General features: G+C 42.4%; 1 protein-coding gene across 11 annotated transcripts in view; it reads right to left on the reverse strand.

Moving 5' to 3' along the window:
• pign (phosphatidylinositol glycan anchor biosynthesis, class N) overlaps nt 1–17848 on the reverse strand; it is a 130440-nt gene that overhangs the window by 44047 nt on the left and 68545 nt on the right. For all 11 annotated transcript variants that reach the window (XM_068053997.1, XM_068053969.1, XM_068053959.1 and 8 more), the window contains one exon: nt 2586–2664. In XM_068053997.1, coding sequence (XP_067910098.1) covers nt 2586–2664 — 79 coding nt within the window. The remainder of the gene's footprint in view (nt 1–2585; nt 2665–17848) is intronic.

Here is a 17848-nt window from a genome sequence, read left to right on the forward strand (position 1 = left end):
CTCACTTATATCTATCACATGGGTTGGTGCCCATCACATCATCTTCTACCAAAAGCAGGATAAAAAGGAAGCTTTAAGACTCTGAGGGTACAGTATTTCATTGTCTAAGTGACAACAGTGGCAGGAGATATACTTAATAAAGAAACCGCCACTTCTTGCCAACATAATATATGCAAAATATATATGATATATATATATATATATATACACACGCACACATCTTTTTAGCATTCTCATGGATTTGTCTAAACTGTCCATGAACTATAAAAGCAAAATACAAATTTCAGAGATCCACTATATTAATGTGAAGCTTGAAGGCTTGTTCCAATGTCATTCCTACAGTCTCTTCGTTCAATTAGGGGCAAGCAATGGGGGACTGTGCACTGTCAAAAAAGACTCTACACAAAGATGATCTGGCCTGCTTATTACCAAGATGATATAATTTGACAGGGACAGGGGAGTTCTATGCTGTTTACTACTTCCCTTAGCTCCAAGCAAAGTCCACACAGTATCCAAAACAAAAGCAAAAAACTGCAGATGTTGAAAATCTGAAACAAAAACAGAAAATGCTGGAAATACCCAGCAGGTCAGGCAGCATCTGTGGAGAGAGAAAAACAAGGTTAACGTTTCAGGTCAGAACATTAACTTCATTTTTCTGTCCACAGATGCTGCCAGACCTGCTGAGTAGTTCCAGCATTTTCTGTTTTTATTCCACACAGTTTCCATTTGGACTTTTAGGTGTCTTGCTGAAATGCTTATTTTGTGTGAATATGTGAGAAGACTGTATCGTGCTGCAGTGGTGTGAGCAAAAATGCATCTTCTTTTGCACTGGTGGTGAGAATTCCACCAGTCTACTTGCTGCAGGATCTCCTATCCTCTTCCCTGTAGCCCAAGCAGATTTAGGGATGGCCAGTGGGATAGGGTCAGTCACGATCCTTGGCACCTAGTTCACAAGGCATGAAGGAAGATACAAAGCTACAACATCTGCAGTGTTAGAACCTGTATCTGCAGCCTTTCTGGTAACTCTCTGTTAGGAAGGTATGAAACTTGCAATGTGTGGATCTATCACCGCAGATACGTTGACTGTATAATTCTAACTGAACCTCTCATATCTGGATGCATGTCGCTGCATTAAGAGTTGGTCTCCAGCCTTTTTTTTTTAAACCATTCCTCTTTTGTCAGCAGGCAACTTTCCAGGAATTTTTTTTCTCTGTTGGCACAGATGGAAACTTACTAGCCATTTGTTGCATGTTCATGTTTTGACCCGTGTTTGCATATTTTGCTGATGATCTTCTCATTCTATGCATTGACTTCATTTGTGGCTTCAAATGTCTCCAAGTCTGCAATCACTACAGATTTGGGAGGGGACAGATAGACACAAGGGTCAGCAACTTATAGGTCCATCTTCCAGCCTTCACAATGGAGTGTTTCTGGATCCCTATTTGTCTAATGATGGTCTACATGGAATATGAGAGGGCTAAATATGTTAAATTATGAGGGCAGGTTGCATACACTAGGCTTATATTCCCTTGAATATAGAAGATTGAGTGGGGATATAAATGAGGTGTTTAAGATGATAAAAGGATTTGACAGTTTCTCTCTATCTACCCTAATTTCTCCGGTGGGAGAATCCAGAACAAGGGGCCTAACCTTAAAATTAGTGCTAGGCCATTCAGGGGAGAAGCACTTCTTCACATAAAGGTAGTGGAAATCTGAAACACTCTCCCCCAAAAAGCTGTTGCGGCCAGCTCATTTGAAAAAAAAAATCATATAACTAACTGAGATTGAGATTTTTGTTCGGTAAGCAACTAAGGCAGGTAAATTGCATTGAGACACAGATCAGCCATGATCTAATTGAATGGTAGAACAGGCTTGAGGAGGCTAATAGCCTCCTCCTGTTCCTATGCCCCTGTGATGGTTAGAGCAGCTTCTGCCTTCATGATCAGCCAGGGATTTCTTTGTGTGGTTTATTTGTTGGAAATGCTGTTCCTTTACTTGTATTGGTCCTCTGAGCATTCGGGACAGAGAAATTTTTTTTAAATTGCAATCTACAGACAGTAAATGGAGAGGGTAAACAATGAAAGAAATGACTTCACCACAGGAGTTGAAATCATGTTTTAAGGCACGCACAACTGAATGGGACGTGCTTGTAAAATCAATATAAAAATGTGATTTTGCTTTATTAAATCTTTCCACATCTTAGCAGTTTCCAGAATAGTTGAAAAAAAGTGAAAAATGAAAACAATTTTTAGATGAAGTGGAAATATGGCAGGCTGTTTACCAGAATATAAATTTTTTAAAGAAAAATGAAATTAAAAGATAAATATATTGTAGTCTTTGAAGTATAAGTATCTCAAGGTACAGTGAGGTGCATTGATAGGCTATATAGTGTATTTTAGATCTGGAGGGAGGCAGGAACAGATAGCTAGTTAGTCATTAATTAAAGGGCCTTTCAGAAAACAGGGTAACAATGCATTTTCATTTTATATTAAAAGAATAAATCAATGGTATACTTCTTGTTTAAAGCGTTCTTTATATGTAATCTATTTCTTAAGCTGAATAATTACACTTTAAACATAACCTACTGCTTCATTGTAGCGTCGCTGCTGAATATATAATCGGGCTGTGCGTAGCATGTCCTGACCTTTGGAAAGTGGAAGAGGTCTATCAAAAGAAAATAAATACTTTAAACTCTCAGTCCTCAATAAACTTCAATCTTTCACTGATAAAAATTGTCTATTGATTTAGATCCCAATGCCTTAAACCAGATAAAATCTTACTTGCATCCATAATTGTAACTAGTATATATTATTTCACTAAAACTGAAATAATGTCTGTAACTAGCTACAAGTAAAATGCACAAGAGAAATATACACAATGATTTACTTAGTCTGGTTAACTAACAGAACCAAATCAGATCGATGCCCCAAAACAGGATTGACAGACGTCACTGAGATTGCATAAATTTAGCTTTACTAACGGAATATTCAAAATCATTACATATTAAAAATGGACATGGTTGCAATATTCTGAAGGCACCGCAATAGTAGACAGTGCTGTCAGCATAATGTTACGTGACATAATGTGAACAGACAGGCCTATCTTGAAGACCTTTCACTGAGCTTCTCTGACTGGTGCAAAAGTTTACCAAAAATATTTTGAGGTTAATAAAGAGAAAAAAATGTGATAATGAATCATGAAACTTGTAGAATATAGAAAAAGGTTGATGAAATTTGAAGACCTCATGGCATCAATTGAAAGCCCAAATGGAAGAGTGTCAATTGATGTCGAAACAGATGGAGCAATGGAAAAAGAGATTGCTTTTCCAAAATCAGACTTAATGACTTAAAACAAAAATCAGCAGCAGCCAATTGTAAACCTATGAGGAATCACAGCAACCTGTGGTGTAGATAGTGAAGAAGAAAAAAAGAACTTGCATTTATATAGCACCTTTCATAACCTCAGGACGTACCAAGTTGCTTTACAGCCAATTTGCACACTGCAAGCTCCCGCAAACAGCAATGTGATAATGACTAGATAATCTGTTTCAGTGATGTTGATGGGTAAATATTGTCCAGGATCTCAGGAATAACTGCCCTGCTCTTCTCTGAGATAGTGCCATGGGATCTTTTACGTCCATCTGAGAGAGCAGATGGGACCTTGGTGTAACATCTCATCTGAAAGACGACACCTCCGACAGTGCAGCACTCCCTCAGCACTGCACTGGAGTGTCAGCCTAAATTTTTGTGGTCAAGTCTCTGGAGTGAGACTTGAACATACAACCTTCTGACCCATAGGTGAGAGTACTAGCAACTGAGCTATAGTTCAGAAAATGGGCAGTAGCATTCTCTCGCAGCAAGGAGAAAAAGGTGCACTGGCACCATCTGCCCCGCAGATGAATAATAGTTGAACTTCTAGGGCATGTCCTCCCTCCCCACCACAGGAATAAGGTGGCCCCAAGAACCCCTTTCTAGATGAGAACAGATTGACCCTTCTCTTTCCAATGAAATAGTCCACTGAGGATAAAATAAACAGATAAAATAAACCTATGGAAACCCCTTTCTGTCTGAGGAGCAAATGGTCTATCTGTGTACGTCCCCCTCACTCATGCAGAGGAGAAAATAGCACATTCCTCTCCTCACCGAGCAGAAAATGTCACAATTAGATCCCTTATCGCCACGAAGGAGAAAATACCCTGATGGAACCTTCTCATGGGAAAAAGATCTGATGGAGCCTCTCCACTAGAGAGAAAACATCCTGACGGACCCTGCCTCCACCTGCTGCTGAGGAGAAAACTGTTTAATGCAAACGCCATCCCCCAAGGAAAAATTGGCCTGAAGGGCCCCCCACCAATCCCCAACTAGAGAAGAAACACTGGCCTACTAGCACCTCCCACCCACTGTGGAGAAAATAACCTTTATCTCCTTCCACCGACAAGGAGGAAATGGCCCACTGGCACTCCCACCACCCTGCTGAGCAGAAAATTTCCACTTCAAACTTCTCTCTCCACTGATCGCAACATTGTCTAAGGGGCCACACCGCTGGCGGCACTGCCTCCTCTCAACTCTGCCCTTCTCTACTGCTCTCTATCTATCTCCTCCTTAATCTTTCACCTGTTCTCCTCTCTTTCTTCGTCTAACTTTCCTCAGTCTTCTCCCTCTACTCCCCATCTCTCTTTCCCTGTCATCTCCCATTGCTCAAATTTACTTTCCCTCTTCCTCCTCCACTCCCTCTCTCCCTACTCATTTCACCTCACCTTCATTCTTAGTATCCACATCCTGTCCGTCTCCCCATCTCACTTTCCAACCTTCTCTCCATCGCATTTGTCTCCTAGCAACTTCCTTCATCGCTCTCTTCTCATCTCCCTTGCTACTTGTCTACCTCTCCCTTCCCTCTGTTCACCTTCTCTGCCATAGTTTTATTATTTCCCCACCCTCTAACACTGTTTGACCTGAATCGTGCCCTTGACCTTGACTCTCTGCAGCATTGGGAGAGATGGGTTAGCATTAATAAAAATAGCCCTTGAGACACTAACCCTTCTTTACTGAACTTTAAAAAGCAACAGTCTGAACAAAAAATTCTGTTCGTTTAAGAATGTTAAGTCATATTTTTGTCTGTTCAGAGATAAGCAACAGAACGGTATGTTTTTCGTCACAGTTTAGAACTTGCTAATTAAATCATGGGAATATTTGGTTTCAAAACATACAATTCCTGAGAATCATTTCAGGTAGCAGTCATGAAAAATAGTAGCCCAAACAAAACATGCCTATAATAATGTTCTCAAGCAGCAAATGAGCTATGTACTGATAGAAAATCTGCACGTTACTAATCCAACTACAAAGTTCGCAAAGTTGGAGGAAAATGATGCCATGAAATTTGAGAATAAAGCATTTAACAGAACCAGTCTTGAACATTCTTGTGAATTCAATTATGGGCACATTTGTGATACGAGAGGATACTTCCCTACCCCCCACCCACCGCCACAGCAGACATACAAAGGAGGCTGTAGTGTGGAATTCTGTGACTGAAAGGGTGATGAATAACTCTGATGACAACAGGATGTTGAGCAGAAGTTGCACTGATTTAAAGAGGAGTCCCAAGACAATACACCAATATGGCTGCAAAATAGGATAACAAGACATAAATGAAAGCTGTGGTTGTTAAAAATAACGGAATAATTGCCTGTTCTGCAGTGTCCCACTGATCAGATAACAACACCGTTCTGATGAAGGGTCGCAGACCTGAAACGTTAACTCTGTTTCTCTCTCCACAGATGCTGCCAGACCTGCTGAGTATTTCCAGCACTTTGTTTTCAACAGCACCAGTGGCTTCTGCAATGGAGATCCTAGTTTTACTGGCCAAAGGCACTTTAGATGCATCTCCTGCGAATACTGCTAATCTGGAGGAGTTGGGATTGAAATTACATAATGCATGACTGGCTTAAATCTGCTTACAGCACATCAGATTGGGAGCCATCAGAGCCCAATACTCAGACACATCAGTCGGCATAATGAAGAAAAGCCTCCAGCAGCAGCATGGTGGGATACAGGAACTGGCACTTTATTACACTTCTACCCCACCATGTAGCTCTGCATAAATTAAATGAGGCACTGTCTCAAAGCACTGAGGATGCAGTAATGAGGCAAAACAGGATCCTAAAAATGAAGCACGTGCATCATGGTTAGGTGTAGATTCAATTAGTGAGCCTTCTGCAGAGCTTGCAGCTTCTATGCCGCATGCAGTAGTGCCATTCTTCCAATGCCTCCCTGGTGACTCTGAGCCTTAAACTGCAGTACTTCTACACTCAGGTATCTGCCTGTGTCGCTGCTGGTCCCTTGTGAATTGTATGACAGGGAAGAGACTCGCTTGTTGAATCCATTCAATATAGTTTCCTAATGCAGAAAGTCTGCAATCCAATAAGGGAGCAGGCAATATTTGTTTTAGTTATGAGTAATGAAGATAACAGAGATCTTGGGAACAGTGACAATAATATTCCTCAGACACTGGTCCAGCTCTCTTTTGAAGGTATGCTCTGATTCAGCACTCGCAGCACGAACCAGAACTTGTTCGATGGGTCTAATGTCCTCTGGAAAAAGAACCACCTCCTGACATCTAACCTAGTTCTGTCCTCGAGTAACTTATACACAGGACCCCTGGTCCTACCTATCCTAACTAATGGTGTAACCTTTGTACAAACATAAAAACGGCAATAAATAAAATAATGGGATTGAAGCTGGAACAAATCTCTCGACCGAGGCGATTTCCATTCGAGGGAATTAAAATAAGCAGACAAGACAATTGAGGATGGATCAGTTATAACCTTCCAAGGCTCGCTAGATTCAAGGATAATATAGCTGCAGATTGGAAGGTGGCAAAAATTCTACCCTTATTCAAAAAAAAATGAAGTAAAAACTGCAAAGCACTGCATTTAATACCAGTAGTTGGAAAATTGAGAAAAATCAATCATCAAGGGCAGAGCAAGTGAGCACTTGGAAAATATAAGCTGATTCAGAAGAATCAGCAAGACATGTGAAAAATAGGTCATGTCTAAATAACATAGCAGAGCTCTTTGACAGATGTGCATGGAGGAAGATCAATGCATGTTATATACGTGGATTTTCAGATGACATTTGATAAGGTTTCATGCATGAGTTGGCCAGCGAATATTGAGGCACATGAAATTGGAGGTATGGACAGGAAACTGGGTGGGAGGTAGGAAACATGAAGCTGAATAAAAAGGGTGGTTTTTAAAAATTAATTCATGGGATGCAGGTGTCGCTAGTAAAGCCAGCATTTATTGCCCATCCCTAATTGCCCTTAACTGAGTGGGCTGCTAGGCCATTTCAGAGGTCAGTGAAGAGTCAACCATATTGCTCGGACTCTGGAGTCATATGTAGGCCAGACTGGATAAGGGGGGTGGATTTCTTTCCCTTAAGAACATTAGTGAACTAGAAGGGTATTTACACCAATCCAGTAGTCACATAGCCACCATTGCTGGTGCTAGCTTTTTATTGCAGATTTAGTTAGTTAATTGAATTTAAATTTGCCAGCTGCCAGGGTGGGATCTGAACTCATGGCTATGGATCATTAGTACAGGCCTCTATACTAGTAGTCCAGTAACATAACCCCTCCCTCTGATTGGGAGAAAGTGACAAATTATTCCCCAGTTTAACATTATTTACAAATGATGTGGATTTGGGAATGGAGGAAAATACGTCCAAGTTTGCACAAAGATACTAAGCTAGGAGGTATAATGAGCTATGAACAATAGGGCAGAAAAATTACAAAAGGATACCGATCAATTAAATGAATGGGTGGAATGATAGTAGGCATAGCTCTATGCACCAAATCTGCAGAAGCACATTTTCAACATAAGAGTGGTAGATGGGAATACAATCTAAACAGGAAAGATGGAGTGGGATGGATGAACAAAAGGGATTTACTTAGTCTAGGTACAGAGGTCATTAAAAACTAGCCTACTGGTCCAAAAAGTGATCACAAAATGTTTGGATAAAGGAGCAACATGGTATCATTACAATTATATACAGCCTTGGTGAGACCTCATTTTAAATATTGTAATCAATTTGGTGCACTTCAAATTAGGAACGATATACTGGCTATGGACAAAGTCCAAGGATGACTCACTAGTATGATACCAAGTACAAAGAGATTGAGCAGTAATGAGACACTGGGTTAAGTTCCCTGGAGGTGAGAAAGGAAGAGGGTGAACTGATTGCAAATAAACAGTATTAAGGCATATATCAAGAAAAGGCAGGGAACTGGGATTAAAAGTAATGAGAGTAAAAATAGGGCAAAGTAGGCTGAAAGAGGCTACTCCTGTACCTATGTCTCCGATCTCCTCTTTAAAATACCCTGGTCATGTATAGCTAGGATTGGGATTTGATTTACTCTCATATAATTGGAAAAAAAAAGTATAACTGTGTTGATTTCTCTGCATGTCTACCCCTTAAAGATATTGGACAAAATTTAATGTGCCCCAAGAAGACAGGCTGGGAGGACCAGGGTGGAGGGGGGGGGGGGGGGAGAGAAGCAGGGTAGGAACTGCAATGGAAGATGGGGGGCACAGGGCCCGTTGCCTTCCCGTCACACTGCAATAAAGTCGGAGGCGGGAAAAGCTAAAGACAGCCTTCTCGTTCAGAGGCCAATTGAGGCCCTTAAGTCTCCAATCACTAGCTACTTGAGGGCCTCTGCCCACGACTGCTGGAAATAAACCAGCAGCGGGGGGGGGGGAGGGGTCCTCTGCCACACAGGGAGGTTGCCCAGTAAAATGAGGCAACCTCACTGTGGGATTGGGGGTGGAGGGAGGGGTCCTTCTCCATGGGCAATCTGTGGCTCACTGCAGGCCCCTAGTGGCAAAGGCCACCCCTCTGCTAATAACCCCCTTCCCTGCCCTCAAAGACCTGCCTCACTTACCTTGGGTCCAGGGCTCCATGCTGGTTCTGGTCTCAGGCCTCAAAGACCTACAGGACAAGCCCCGACAACCCTGCCTCACATATCTTAGGTCCAGGGCTCCACATTGGACCTGATCCCAGGCCTGGTATAGTTCTGGCAGTGGCCATCGCTCCCACTGGTGCTGCCAATACAACTGAGCAACCCGCCCCGATTGGCCAGCAGCTCTTGGAGGTGGGTTCCCCATCCTTAAAGGAACAGGGACCACGGCGCCAGGCAATTAAGTGCCTGAGCACTGTAGAATTGCACTGGTGGGGCTCCGAAGGGCTGAGGCAGGGTTCCCCTCACCTTTTCGGCCCAGTGCCAGGACCCTGCAGCTCGACTAAATTCAGCCCAGTGTTGGGCTTGGGGGAACACCATAAAAGAATTATATTTCAACTGTATTTTGTAAGTCAGATTCAAACTTTCTTACACTCTGCACTCCTAGCCACCCTCTCATCTCACTGTTGCTCCATGGAGATATACCTGCCAAGAGCAACTACAGTATCTGTCCAAATACTTCTGTAGAATATGGACTGATATATTGCTGTGATGATTTTTGTTTATTACAATCACTAATTCCAGGTCTGACCCCAAGTAAAATGCTAGCTTTAAAATGTAACTCTTGTGCTGCAGAACACTGCATACATTCTTTCATAAAGATCAACTTTTTCATCTCACTTTTTGCTAATGTTTTGTTAATGTATTTTTGGAGGGGTAGAAATCCTTGCAGAACAGTCATGGATGAATAGCACTTTCAAACATTACACCCTGTTCTGCTCAGGCCTTCCTAAAAATTATCTATAGAGAAAAATATGATCCATGGTAAGGCAATCTCCTATACGGCATATAGTGGTATATATAGGGATCAGATTGTACTGTCGTTTTAAGTTCGACTACTGTGCTGCTGACTTACATTGGCTCCCAGTCCAGCAACACTTCGATCTTAAAATTCTCATCCTTGTGTTCAATTCTCTCCATGGCCTCGCCTCTCCCTATCTCTGTAATCTTCTCCAGGCCCACAACCCTCCGAGATATCTGTGCTCCTCCAAATCTGACCTTTTGCACATCCCCGATTTTAATCACTCCACTATTGGCAGCCATGCCTTCAGCTGCCTGGGCCCCAAGCTTTGGAATTCCGCCCCCCCCCCCATAAACCTCTCCGACTCCCTCTCTTCCTTTAAGTCACTTCTTTCACCCAAATACTGCACAGATCTGGATATATCCAATGAAGCCTTCACTGGTCTAAACCTCAAGAGAAAATACTGATGACAATATAAGTTTAGAATTTATATCCAATGCAATTTTTTTCCTTTAGTATAAAAATGTGCAGGGTTCTCCAGGACCAATGAGTGCACACAACTGGGAAACTGAATTTCAAAACTGTCAGAAGAATTTCCATCTTTGTGCAATCAAAAGACGTCTGCTTGCAGAGTGCACGGCATAAAGACCAGGAATGAGTACAGCTAAGAGCGTATAGCTTTCTGTGGCATTTGAAGAAGCACGATGTTAACCCCTATGTTAAGTTAGCAAAACTGCTACAAAATATGCAATATTCTTGAGAAAGTTTGATGTTTCACCTCTAATGAACTGTACTTTTGAGTTTAAAAAATGTAAACTGTAATTTGTACAGAAGCTGTTAAATAGGATGACTGCATCCCACAATGCTGCCACAAAGACTCAATGTCAGCAGATTTTCTTCACGATACCATACTTATTTTCAATTCCAATTAGTTGCGCACAGCCTCCCTGGAAAGTTCAATTTACACTTCAATGCAAATTTGGTGATGATCAGGTAGTTTCATGTCACATGCTTATGAAGTAGACAGATGCCAAAATATAGCATGTTACAGTCCTCAGCAGGGAGAAAACTGATTGATATTAACGAGAAACTGTCTTTCTAAAAAGGCCAATTTTGGCATACAACTCTATCAACCATTCCAGTGATTTCCCCTGCACCTCGAGTCATCCTCAACAGAGGAAACAGTTAATATCAACATTAACAAATAGAATAAGAAGGCGCTTTCACCTTGATGGAATGCTAACGTCTGCAGATTCAAGGCTTTCTTGCAACTGATGGCAATCTGGAAGATAAATGCCCTAACCTCAGAAGCAATGAAAGCAGCAGAGACTCTTGCAATCTTCTGTGAAATTAACTGCTTCCTCTTCTGGCAGGCCAAATATTCTGAGCCGGTTCAGTCTGAGTCAGTCAGACAGTCAGTCAGTCTCTTACTTGGAGGTATATTGCCATTCCTTCACTGCTGCTGGGTCAAACTCCTGGAGCTCCTTCCCTAGCACTGTGGGTGTACCTATACCACATGCACTGCAGCGGTTCAAGTTGGCAGCTCACCACCACCTTCTCAAAGGCAATTAGGGATGGGCAACAAATGCTGGTCTTTCTAGTCATGCCCACATCCAAAGAACGAATTTAAAAAATCAGTGGTTACATACTTATACTGTTGCACAGATTCAGCTCTGCCGATTTTCACACCTGCTGAATGCATCAATATTTGCAACTGTCTCATGACACGGAACTCTTAGTACTGTGACCCCTGTTTTATAACAGCCAATAAAGGAATTCCCTTTTTTAAAAATTTGTTTCATGGGATGTGGCTCGGGCTCCTTGATGCCACACTTGGCCAAATATCAAGGGTAATCACTCTCACCTCACCTGATAAGTTCAACTCTTTTGTCCATGTTTGGACCAAGGCTGTATTGAGGTGTCGAGCGGCCCTGGCGGAACCCGAACTGAGCGTCAGTGAGCAGGTTATTGCTTGACAGCACTGTCAACGACACCTTTCATCACTTTGCTGATGATTCATGTAGGGCGGTAATTAGCCAGGTTGGATTTATCCTGCCTTTTGTGCACAGAACATACCTGGGCAATTTTCCACATTGTTGGGTAGATGCTAGTGATATAGCTGTACTGGACCAGCTTGGCTATGGGCGTGGCTAGTTCTGCAGCACAGGTCTTCAGTACTATTGCTGGAATGTTGTCAGGGCCCATAGCCTTTGCTGTATCCAGTGCTTTCAGCTTTTTTTTGCTATCATGTGAGGTGAATCAAATTGACTGAAAACTGGCATCTGTGATGCTGGGGACCTCAGGAAGAGGCTGAGATTGATCGTCCACTAGGCATTTCTGTGTAAAGATGATCGCAAATGCTTCAGCCTTTTCTCTTGCACTGATATCCTGGCTCCTCCATCACTGAGAATGGGGATACTTGTGGAGCCTCCTCCTCCTGTTATTTAATTGCCCACCACCATTCACGACTGGATGTGGCAGGACTGCAGAGCTTTGATCTGATCCATTGGTTGTGGGATCGCTTAGCCCTATTGCATGCTGCTTCTGCTGTTTGGCACGCAAGTAGTTCTGTGTTGTAGTTTCACCTGACATGCCTTCTTGGACTCTTCATTGAACCAGGGTTGATCTCCCGGCTTGATTGTGGTTGAATACAATTCTGCTGCTGCTGATGGTCCACAGCGCTTCGTGTATGCCCAGTTTTGAGCTGTTAGATTGGTTTTGAATCTATCCCCTTTAGTATGGTGGTAAAGTCACACAACACGATGGAGGGTATCCTCAGTGTGAAGCTGAGACTTCGTTTTCACAAGGGTTTGCAGTGGTCACTCCTGCAAATACTGTCATGGGCAAATGCATCAGCAACAGATAGACTGGTTAGGACAAGGCCTAGTATGTTTTTCCCTCTTGATGGTTCCCTCATCACCTGCCGCAGACTCAGTCTAGCAGCTATGTCCTTCAGGACTCGGCCAGCTCGGTCAATAGTGGTGCTACCGAGCCACTCTTGGTGATGGACATTGAAGTCCCCCACCCAGAGTACATTCTGTGCCCTTGCCGCCCCCAGTGCTTCTTCCAAATGGTGTTCAACAGGGAGAAGCACGGATTCATTAGCCAAGTGGGGGGTTAGTAACCAGCAGGAGGTTTCCTTGCCCACGTTTGACCTGATGCCATGAGACTTCAATGTTGAGGACTCCCACAGCAACTCCCTCCCCACTGTATACCACTGTGTCACTACCTCTGGTGGGTCTATCCTGCTGGTGGGACAGGACATACCCAGGGCTGGTGACGGTGGTGTCTGGGACATTGTCTGTAAGGTATGATTCTGTCAATATGATTATGTCAGGCTGTTGATTGACTAGTCTGTGGGATAGCTCTCCCAATTTTGGCTCAAGGCCCCAGATGTTACTAAGGAGAACTGTGTAGGGTCGACAGGGCTGAGTTTGCCTTTGTCATTTCCAGTCTCTAAGTTGATGCTGGGTGTTCCATCCAGTTTGATTCCTTTTAAACCTTTCTGTAGCCTTCGTTCACAGCAGCACATCATGATCACAATATCATGTTGTTGAGAGGCTGTGAGCATGCACAGAAGAATGCGTCCCAAATCAATCTCAGATTAACAAATAATGATTAATAAATTTGGGAGAAAGTCAAATGGAAGTCATTTTAGCATAATTCTCTCAGGTAACAAGGTAGACAGGGTATAAAGTTAACCAGAGCTTCAAGTCCCAAGACCAAGCCTAAATGCATATGAAATGAATAGTTACGCCTGAAAAACTTAGGAGCAGCCATTAATGTCTGAAAACATTTGCATTGAATCACGCACAACTGCTGTGGCTAACTCAAGAAGGAAGCTTTACACCAGAACTTGAAAAGTGCAGCAGTTACAGACAGAGGTCAGTGAAAATAATCTTTAGAACAGAATAAGTTTAGTATTCTCATAATACTAACCTGGGGAGAGTGGAAAAAAAAACTGGAATAAAATGATAATTTTTGGAGGCCCAATGATACTCGATGCTGGCCAACGCAGTCGGGGGAAAACTTGAGCTCAACCCCGTCTATCATATATTAAAATGGAGCAGGCGACTGGCATACTGCCTTCCCATACCAATCTGGCTGGCAACAATTTTAAATTGAAAGTAGCAAGGACACCCAGCAGTGGGGTCCTCTTTAAATAAGCAGACAGTCTGCTATTCAATAAAATCATAGAATAGTATCGCACAGGAGGCCACTCAGCCTATCGAGTCCAAGCCAGCTCCTTCAAAGAGCAATCCAATTAGTCCCACTTACCAGTCTTTCCCCATATCCCTACAATTTTATTCCCCTTCAACCATTTATCCAATTCCTTTGGCCATCCAAAGCTCTGCTGCCTGTGTCCTAACTCGCACCTAATAAGTTCAATCATCACCTCTGTGCTCGCTGATAAACTCTAGCTTGAGGTTGAGCAATCCCTCGATTTTAAAATTCTCATCACGGTTTTCAAATTCCTGCATGGCCTCACCCCTCCCTAACTGTAATCTCCTCCAGCCCCGCAACCCTCCAAGATTTCTCCGCTCCTCTAATTCTGGCCTCTTCAGCATCCTCGATTTTAATCGCTCCACAATTATCGGCCATACCTTCAGCTGCCTCGGCCCTAAGCTCTCAAATTCCCCCCTTAAATCTCTCTGCCACTCTAACTTTCACCTCCTTTAAGTACATTTTAAAGACATTATATAAATACAAGTTGTTGTTGTTGAACCTGTTTTTCTTCATGTCGCCTCTGGCTGTTCTGGAAATCACCTCATCTGTAAGTTGTGGAACAACACAAACACACGCACAAAAACACACACACACGTTATTTCCAATCTCAACTGGGCCCTTAGTACTCATTACAGAAGTTACGTCAGTGTGGGGGAAATACGAAGTAGGGTGCCTCAGGGCTCAGTGCCAGGACCACCAATGTTCCTGCCAAGCTTATCATGTGCGCGCAGCAACCTGGAAGGTACCAGGCAGGCCTCCTTCTATGTTAAATACTGTGCATGCGCGACTGCGCAAAAAATTTAAACGGACCGCTCACAACAATGAAATTTTAAGGGAAGATTGTGAATTAAAAGCAGTAGTGGTGGTCAAACAACCTGGATTCAGAAACCATGCAAAGTGGTCAAATTTGCAGAGATTATCAAACTAGGAGGGGCAATGAAATCAGAAGAGGTAGCTCAGAACCTAAAGAATGTGTACAACAACAGAATGAAGAGGACAAGATAGGTAAATAGTCAGAACAATGGCAGATGAAATTTAAATCGGACAAATATAAAGCGATAGACAAGGGATATGAGGATAGTGTGGGAAAAAGGCATTGAAATGGATGATCAGCCATGATCATATTGAATGGCGGGGCAGGCTCCTGCTCATATGTTCCTATGCCAAAAACAATTTGATGACACAGGTTCTTCATGTCGCCTCTGGCTGTTTTGCAAATCACCTCATCAGTAAGTTGTGGGGCAACACACAAAAACACACACACATTATTTCCAATCTTAGCTGGGCCATCAGGTGTAGGTGCTCATAAAAGGCAAGGACAGAGTGAAGAATGCCAGGTCAAATAATAGAGTTGATCAACAGGAGTAAATTTGAGGGTCAGCTGTACAAGTTACCAGCAGTCAGCAAGAATTCAGGAGTGGACATTCCTGCACAACCAAAATCTTTGAGGACATGACAACCCAAGTGGATCACAGTAAGCCCCCTGATATAGTGCATCTCGATATCCAAAAAGTCTCTTGAAAATATTCCACACAATAGGACACGAATAAATGTCAAGCTTGGAATTTTAGGCTGAACTCTGGGAATGGATAAGAAACTATTTGAAGAGTAAGAAACATGTACTCATAAAATCATAGAAAGTTTAAGGCACAGAAGGAGGCTACTTGGCCCATCATTACAGAAGTTATGTCAAAGTGGGGGAAATATTAAGTCAGGGGGCTCAGTGCCACGACCACCACCAGTGTGGTCAAACAGCCAAGGGTGAAAGGGAAAGTGACCTGGGAGTCTTAGACTCAACATTAAACCTGACCAACCAATGCAGAACAGCCAGCAAGCAAACCAATAGGTTGTAAACTAAATAGTCAAAGCAATAAAATACATGACAGGGTCGTTGATGACCAAACTTGATAGTAGCAATGGCAGAGAGATGATAGAGCACCATGAAAGGGTCAGGATTACCAGGAATACACAACCTGCTCAGCAACCATATTTATTATGCCCCTGTGAGTGTAAGTATATTACAGCAACATTACTGTTGGAAGAGTAACGCATGCCCCAGTTCTCGACATGATGTTTACATTTTGCCTGATGCTATTGCACAGCCAGTAAATTTTTGCCATATTCCCTGTGCTCCCAGCAACCATCTGGGACAAGATATTTAACTCCATTCGTGATCTCTGGGCAGTCACTGACATGTCACCGACATACATGAAAACAAAAAGCAGCTGTACTAAGGTCAAACCAATATATTTTTTTTTGAGGGGAAAGCAGTTACAAACCTACTAGAAAGACACAGGAAGAGGTGATGCAAGAAACAGCAGTACAACACTGATAATAAGTGAGATTCAACTGCTTTGTTGTATTAACAACCTTCATTCCTTGATGCAGTTTTAACAAAGATACAAAATGAAAGCAACCACAAGTCTTGCTACAATTGTACAGGGTGTTGGTGAGGCCACACCTGGAGTACTGTGTACAGTTTTGGTCTCCTTATTGAAAGGATATACTTGCCCTAGAACAAAGGTTCACTCGACTTGTTCCTGGGATGAGGAGATTGTCCTAAGAGGAGAGACTGAGCAGACTAGGGTTGTATTCTCTGGAGTTTAGAAGAATGAGAGGTGATTCTATTGAAACATAAATTTTGTAAGCAGCTCGACAGGGTAGATGCTGAGAAAATGATTCCCCTGGTTGAGGAATCTAGAACATCAGGTCACAGTCTCGGAATAAGGTGTCAGACATTTAGGACTGAGATAAACATTTCTTCACTCAAAAAATTGTGAATCTTTGGAATTCCCAACTCCAGAGAGCTGTGGATGCTCAATTGTTGAACATATTCAAGACAGAGATGATAAATGTTTGGGTACTAATGGAATTAAAGGATATGGGGAGAGTGCAGGAATGTGGAGTCGAGTTAGAGGATCAGCCACAATCTTCATGAATGAGCCAAATGGCCTACTCCAACTTACATTTCTTCTCTCATTTCATTTTCTCTTCAAGATTCCATCACACACCGCACATAATTGTCCAGGGAAAAGGCTAGGTAGGAAACCCACCCACCAAGTGTCTGCCTATGCTCACTGCACCAAACAAATGCCTTGCTTCCAACTAGCATCTCCCTTGACAACATTGCCATCATAGGGAGCTCATCACTGAGGAATCATTGTCATGGGCTATAGTTCTAATGCTCTCTGCTGAACTATATTTGGAATACCAAAGCTCTCCACCACCAGGCTACCATCCATTTTAAATAAAGATATTTGAAAAATGGCTTCTCCTTTGGGTAAAATGGTTAATTTGCAAACAGCATTTTCATTCATTTTGATTGTTGCCTTAGGGAACCAATAATGATTTTTTAAAATATTATTTTAAGCATTATAGGCCATATTTCAAAATTCAAACATTTACCAAATAGCTTTCAGAGTGCAAGGAGTTGCTGCTCTGAGGCGCACAAATCATCTGCCTTCCTACAATAAAATCCTCCCTGGGCTAATCCAAATATTTTGCTTTTAATTCATCAAAAACGGTGGCTATATAACGCTTTGCTGTCCAGCAGTTTATGATACACAAGACGTCTGTGCAATTTTTGAAATTTAAAAAAAAATATTGAATGAGTAGTGACATTTCCATAGCAATTATAGGGAGAATGACGAATATAGATGAGTTATTTAAAATAATCATATTTTCTCAATAATCTACTACAGGCAGTGGCTGTTAAAATTTCTCTTTTCTGAGGTCTTTCAGTGCTCCTGACTGGAGGGTACTCCGCTTTACAAGGAATTTCCTCCAGGCAACATGATAACATGGCAGTATAACACATTTAGCATATGAAATACTCCATAGTTGTCTGTAAAATAACAAGGTGAAGGGCTG

This window comes from Heterodontus francisci, chromosome 2, assembly GCF_036365525.1.
Source record: "Heterodontus francisci isolate sHetFra1 chromosome 2, sHetFra1.hap1, whole genome shotgun sequence".
NCBI classification, from domain to species: domain Eukaryota; kingdom Metazoa; phylum Chordata; class Chondrichthyes; order Heterodontiformes; family Heterodontidae; genus Heterodontus; species Heterodontus francisci.